Raw genomic sequence first — 8086 nt, 5'->3', positions numbered from 1 at the left:
TATTTTTATTTATTTTTTTCTTGGGTGAGTTGCATGTTTTGTGTCTGTGTAATAATTTTTGAAGGGTGGGGTGTAATAAAGATTAATTTTTGTCGATTCATTTATTCTTATTTTTTTTTATTTTATTTTATTTATAATGTCTTTAACTTCTTTATAATTTTATTAAATTTATCATTCAATGGATTAACTAAATATTTATTCCAATATAATCCAATATTATTTTGATTATTTATTTTGCTGATTTTATCATATATTGTATTTAAATAATTAAGTTTTGGTGTTATTAAAATAATATATATAGTTAAGTGTAATACACACCATAAGAAAGAACTAATTCTATAAATTACTCTACCAAGAGATGGTGTTACTAAGTTTTCAAATATAACAAAAAAATAAACATATTTTAAATAATATTCAATCATCTCATACTTTTTATTTTTCCAGCCATGTAATGATAATCCAATAGGGAGAACATAACCAACAATAAATATTACTACTTTGAATATTAAACACAACATTTTTAAAAATAAAATAAAAAAAAAAAAAAAAAAAAAAAATATATATATATATATATATATAAAACAACTTAAACAAAATTAATAAAAATATTAAAATATAAAAATATATATATTATATATATTATATATATTTTACAAACTGTGTTTTAAAAAATTTACAGTAGCTCGCTAGTTTTTATAAATATTATATTTATAAAATAAAAATTTATTTCATAAGTATGCATATATGTATATATATTTATATGTATATATATTTATATGATGTATTATATATATGTATGTATTGTATGCATATATACTATTTATAAAAAAACATATCTAAATATTATATTTTTTATTAAAATATATCTTGAAATATTATTTTATTAATATATTAGCATATGGAAGGGAAAAAAAAAAAAATAAAAAAATAATAAAATTGTATTTATATACATATGGTATTATATTATATATATATATATTATAAAAATACAAAAACATATTTATTGGTTCATAAATAATAAATTAAAATAAAAAAATATACTTATAAAAAAAAATATTATATATAATAATAAAATGTATTACATTTCTAATTATATCATTAGAAAATGCCTTTTAAAATAAAACAATAAAAAATAATAAAAAATAAATTTTGAAAAAATAAATTTTATACATATTGTAATAATATTTTATTATATATAATATATATATATTATATATTTTTAAAAAAATATATCTATTTTTTTTATTTATATATATATATATATATATATATAATATATACTATATACATTATTTTTTTATTTTTTACGATATGTTTAATAATAATATAATAAATATATATATATTTCATATGTTATAAATATAATATTTTTTGTTCATTTTTGAAGTGCACTGAAATGAAATATATATATATATAATATATATAAATATATATATATATAAATAATAATATATTTATGTTATTATATTTTATATATATATATTATATATTTTTTTTTAATTTTATGCATATTTTATATAAAAATATTTTTATCTTATGTAGGTTAAATATTTTATTTACATGCGCTCTGAACAAAGAACAAAAAATTAACCAACAAAAAAAAAAAAAAAAAAAAAAAAATTATATATATATTATAAAAATATATATATATTTATAAATTAAATATATTATTTTTATTATTCATTTAAATAAATCAATTTTTATATGTTTTTTTTTTTTTTATTTATATATATATATTTTTTAAATTTAGTTATATCATTGGAGAGAATATAAAAAATATATATGTACGTATAACAAATTAAAATATTTAATTAATATATAAAAATATACAATTTATGAAAATAAATAAATGTAAATATTTATATATATATATATATTTATTTATATTTAAGCTATCATAAAGTAACAATATTAACAAGGGATATATATAATTATTATTTATAATTCATTAATCATATTATATATATATATATATATATATATATAGCATTTTATATATTATTATTTTATATATTATTTAATTTGTTACGTACGTTCGCAACCACCCCAGTCAATTCCATACCCTTGCTCCTTGCGTTCTTTTATATATTTTTTTAAGAATGTGTCAAATTTTGTTGCCTTTTTAAATTTGCTATAAACAAAATATAAGAATAAAGATCCTTGTTTTGTTCTTATAAGCTGATTAAAGAAATTGTTATACAAATATGTGGTTCTTGTTTGTTTATCTATTATTTTGGAATGATCATAATATAATATGTCATTATCAAGAGATAATAAGAAATTTTCTAAATATATAGAATAATCAAATAAATGTATCCAGTTTTTGTTTTTTTTTATAAAAAATATATGAATTAGTATATGTAAAGCCTTTATATTAAAAGGGTTATTTTCTAATAACAAAATAATATATCTCTCACTCTCATATATATTCTTTTGATATATATAGGAATATATAGACATGTTATATAAAATAGAAGATATAACATTTATATTATTAGGAAAAAATTTATTTTTACATAGGAATATTATTTTTTTTAAAAAAATCTCACACTGTAAATATTCCTTTCTTAAAAAATTATAAATAAAATATTCGTTACATACAAAAATGTTATCGTTTTCTATTTTTAAAGCTTTATTAAGAATATACCTTAAAAAATGTATTTTCTCAACTTTGATAATAATGTTAGATATGCCATCGGGCTTATTATAAATAATGTCATCTGTATGGTTATATATGTGTGTATTTTTATTTATATTTATATTTTCATTTATATTTTCATTTATATTTTCATTTATATTTTCATTTATATTTTCATTTATATGTCCACTCATGATACCTTTATTGTCACCTTTAAATCGCTGATATATCGCCAAGACAGCCGAACTATATATTACATAGGGTATTATATTATGTGGCTGTAATTTGACACATTTAAAAAAAAGGAATTTTTTATAATTTTTCTTCCTCTCCTTTATTAAAGAAGATAAAAAAAGATAAAGCATATAAACATAACACATATAAAAATTACTCTTTAATTGTATACATCTCAAAAAATATAATAGAGATTTATTAAAATTATTATTTAAAAAATATATTATACCAATTATGTAATAATCTATATAATCATTTTCATATTTATAATTCTCTTCTTTATAATAATACTTTTTCTTCTTATAAGTCATATGACTAACACGCTCATTATATAAAAGAAATAACTCTTTAATTTTCTTTTGTGAACTTTTAAATACACTACTTAAATTTGTTATCGAGGTAATGAATAACAAAATTGCCTCGTCATTTTCATATCCTTTTCTTTCTTTTATAGTATATTTGCTTATATAATAGCAATTTATATAATCGTAATTTTTCAAACAGTAATAAGTAATACACAAAAGATCTATTAATGTTACAGGTTCGGAGTGATATAAATAATTATTATATATATATATATTATTATTATATATATATTTATTATTATTATTATTATTATTATATGTGTGTATATTATTATATGTGTGTATATTATTATATGTGTGTATATTATCATATGTGCTCCTTTTATTATCATTTCCTCTTGTCTTGTAATCTCCTATACATTTCTCATAAATTATTTTTAATTCTATAGCAAGCTTTTTTATAGTACCTAAAATATTTCTATTCGTGTAAGCAATATTCATAAAATGAGTTATCTTTTTTAATGTATACTTATAACAACAATTATTATAAACACCTTGACGAACAATATAATCACATAAAAAATAATTATAATAAAACTGATTATTTTCTAATATATTATTATTACTTAGGATATATTTATGTATATCCTTATTTTGAAGATATAATATGATGTCTTTTTTGTTTATTTCTTCTTCCTTTTCCTTTTGATTATCATCAAAATAATAATTGTCACTATATAAAGATTTGACCATATCATAATTATCCTGATTTCCATTTTTATTAATATAATATAACACATTGTTCATGTTTATGTAAACATATTTTTTTTTTTTTTTTTTTTTTTTGTTTTTTTTGATTATTTGTTTTTTTCTTTTCTCATCAAAAAAGGCGATTTTATTATAAATTAATCCTTTAGGGTTATAGCAACCATTTTGTAATTCACCTTTCATATTATAATGACAGTTAATGGGTTCCTCAATATTTCTTTTCATTCTTCTTATATTAATATTTATATTACAATCCTTTTGATTCTTTCCTTTATTGTTACCGTGTAAAAAGTTTTTATCGTTTATCTGTATAGAATAAATATTATTCTTTCTACTATTCGGGTCGTTTATTAATTCAAAGGTTATGTCATTGTGTGTGTTCATATATTCTTTCACATCATATTTTCGAATTTTATCCATTGTATATACTTTACAAATATAAAAATTAAAAAGTTTTTTGAAGTCATAATGTAGCTGTACATATTTTATTAATGTATTTTCTTCATGTATCTTTAATTGATATGCCCCTATTAATTTATCTAGGCATATAAGAATGAATGGATGGATATTTATACTATCATCACTATACTCACAATTATAATTATAATTACAATTGTCATTATATTTATTTTTATAGTTTCTATTATTATCATCTTTAATAGGGTCGTCCATTTTATGTACCACTACTTTGCAATATTCTGTTATGCTCAATTTTAATTTATTTAATTTTTCTAAGCATACAGCATTTAAGAAAGTTAAAATGATTTTATTAAATGGGTTTATATTATATTCATTCATTTTAGTACCATTCATATTATCATCATTCTTATCAAATATATACTTTAAACAGAGATCATACTTCTTTAATTTTATTAAGGATTTTATATATATATAAAAGATATAAAAATTTATATGAAAATATTCTTGTTTATATAACTGAATAATTTCCTCATATTCTCCGTTAATATATAAAGAAAAAAAGTTCAACATAAAAACAGACATATTTTTAAAAACAAAATGTTTATTCATTTTTTGTTCTATAGATTTAAGTTGATTTTTATATTTTTGTTCATCTTTATGTAAATTAATTTTTTTTTTTTTTTTTTCATCTTCCTTTGATTTGGTCTCCTGGTTATATATTATACCTCCACTTTTACAAGTAACCATTTTTTCCAAATATAAAGGATCATAATGTGTTTGATTTAATCCTTTAAGTATTTGCATTTTTAAAATATTATCTTCCTTTTTTTTTCTTATATTCATAAAATTTAAAAAATGAATATCCTTCTTTTTTGTTAAAATATCTTTTTGTTTTTCTTTGTATATATTTTGATTTTCTTTATATTCATCAAATATATCTTTGCTTAAATTTTTTAGTTCATTTTTTACACTTCCTTCAAAATTTCTCTTTTTTTTTAAAGTTCTCATGTCAACAATAGGTTGTGATACGACATCTTCCTTTTTTCCTTTAATAATTACATTTTTATTTAATATGAATTCATTTTGTTTTTTTGTCCTTTTCTTTTTTTCATATTCTTCTTGTTTATTTACACAATCGGAGCATGATCTAAAACTTCTTTTTTTAAGTAACCCTTGTGAGGTGTTATATATATGGTCTTTTTGTAGTTCATTGTGAATTTTATTTTTTTTTAATAAACAGTCCATTGAATTGTTAATATAAGAGCGAGTTGATAAATTTCTTTGAGTTTTTATATATTTTTGGTTATTATCAAATGATTGTTTGTTATCTACATTATGTTTTCCCCCAATTTTAATATATTGATCTTTATCAGTTGATTGAATAAACTGTTCAGGATGAACCCCTGTGTGTTTTTTTTTTGTATCATTTTCCTTATTTTTCTTTTTTTTTTTAAAAGTAAAAATTTTATTTTCATGACAAAGGTTTATAATTTCTTTGAATATAAGCATACTATTATGTTTGTTTTCTTCTTTGTCTTGGAATTTGGATGTAAATGGTTTATCATGATGATTCTTATTATTTATTATGTTGTTTATTGTTTTGTTTGTTTGTTTTTTTCTTTTTTTTTTTTTTTTTTTTTTTCTAGCTATTTTATGTTCAGGTAAAAATTTTGAAAAGGACATAACACTTTCTTCGCTAGTTGTGTAATCATAAAAAGGAAATAACAATTTAGGAATATTTAATGAGGATGATTTTATTTGTTTTTTTTTCTTATTAGAATGATTTCTTTTTATTTTTGAATATTTTTGATTATGATAATTAAAAATTTTCTTTTCTCTTTCTTTCTTTTTTTTACAAGAAGGAGAATGATCAACCTGAAGAAAGTGTGATTGTTCAGTTGTTGTATTTGCACATACATTATATTTTAAAGAATTATCATAATTATTGTTTAAATCTTTTATATGTTTATCAAACTTTGTTATTTTATTGATATTGAATTGTGGTATATAATATTGTAGTATTGAATTTTGAATTTTATAATAAGCTAAATAATGTGATGTTAAAAAATGTAGTTTATCAATATTGTATTGTGTATCCAGCTTATGTAGTTCATTCAAATTATATAAATTATTTTGATCATACACATTATGATTATATTTTTTATATATATATTTTTCTTCATCTCCTTTAATATATATTAAATTATTTTGAGAAATTTCTTCAGATTTCTTTCTTTTTTTTTTTTTCTTCTTTGTTTCCATATTTTTGCACTCAAAGAAATTAATATCTCTTTCAATATGACTTATAGTATGTACATGTTTATTTTTATTATGAAAAATTATATCGCAATAATACAAATAGAAGTTATTATATAAAAATGATAAAAAATAACAAGAGGGTGCATCCTCTTCCATTTTTTCATTTTCTACAAGTAGTTTTAAGTAGGAATCTTCAAAAATGTCCTTTTTTAATTTGAAACTTTTTACATTCTCTATAAAAATATAAATGTATATATATATGTTTATATATATGTATATATATATATATATATATATATATAACCAATCGTGGTTTTCTTTTTTTTTCTAATATATATATATATATATTTTTTTTTTTGCCAGACCCTCCTCATTAAAACTACAAAAATAATTGATGTCATCTTCTTCACATAGGAAGCTTATGTACTCCAATTTATTTCTGTCTATTTCATATTCGTTGTCATTTTTCTTGAATTTTTTTGATTTTTCATCGGATGGATAACAACTCATAATATAATATAATAAATATAAATATAAATATATTTATATGTTCATATATGTTCACCTTTATGATGAATTTATAACATTTATCAAAATATTTTTATTAAAAATAATTATAAATAAATACAAACAACAAAATGTGGGAATATTATACATGCACATATTCATGTATTTATTGTTGTCTTTATATATATATATATATATATTTATATTTATATATTTTTTTTTTTCATTTATGAAATAAATACATTGAACAATTTTAAAGACAAAATAATTATGTTTTATTTTATTTTATTTTTTTTAAAGTTATAGATCAGTGAAAGTTCTATTTCTCATGTATAAAATACAAAAAAAAAAAAAAAAAATCCACATATATATTACATATAAATATACTTATTATTATTTTATATTTCTTATATATTTAGTAATAATGTTATAAGCCATAGGAATGTAATTGTGTATACATATACTTTCTTATGGCACTTAAAAAAAAAAAAAAAAAAAAATGAACGCTTATATGAAATGTCTTGAATACATATTTTTATATATGTGTATATAATTACATTGATGAACACGAAATAAGGATTAACAGATATGGATAATATTATATACATGAATATATATTTTTTCATATAATTTTTTTTTTTTTTTTTTTTTTTTATTTAACGTGAAAAAATAAAAAAATAACACAAGAACAAAATGAAAATGAAAATAAAAATAAAAATAAAAATAAATAAATAAATAAATAAATAAATATATATATATATATATATATAATAAAACTTATAAATAATACCTTTTGCATTCTTTTTAGTTATTAAGAGTGTGTTTTATTTTTTTCTTTTTCTTTTTGATAAGCATCTTTCAATATCTTGTGCTTAGCCAACAAATTAAGAGAAGACATAATGAAGGGATAGAAATTAAAAAATTTAAAAGTAAGTTCTTTATTCCATAATTTTTT

At 17.7% G+C, this 8086-nt stretch overlaps 2 protein-coding genes across 2 annotated transcripts; both read right to left on the bottom strand.

Moving 5' to 3' along the window:
- Positions 1-131: 131 nt before the first annotated feature.
- Positions 132-518, bottom strand: PGSY75_1117300 (hypothetical protein; the record flags this gene model as incomplete). Its single annotated transcript, XM_018786294.1, has 1 exon — positions 132-518. One exon carries the CDS (start codon positions 516-518, stop codon positions 132-134), a length of 387 nt encoding a protein of 128 aa, XP_018641089.1.
- Positions 519-2025: 1507 nt separating this feature from the next.
- Positions 2026-7025, bottom strand: PGSY75_1117200 (hypothetical protein; the record flags this gene model as incomplete). The annotated part of the gene is made up of 2 exons (XM_018786293.1): positions 2026-6855; positions 6990-7025. 2 exons carry the CDS (start codon positions 7023-7025, stop codon positions 2026-2028), a joined length of 4866 nt encoding a protein of 1621 aa, XP_018641088.1.
- Positions 7026-8086: the final 1061 nt, after the last annotated feature.

Source organism: Plasmodium gaboni, chromosome 11 (genome assembly GCF_001602025.1).
Source record: "Plasmodium gaboni strain SY75 chromosome 11, whole genome shotgun sequence".
Taxonomy (NCBI): Eukaryota; Apicomplexa; class Aconoidasida; order Haemosporida; family Plasmodiidae; genus Plasmodium; species Plasmodium gaboni.
Note: the sequence above shows the minus strand (reverse complement) of the source record. Positions and strands in the feature narration are given on the sequence as shown.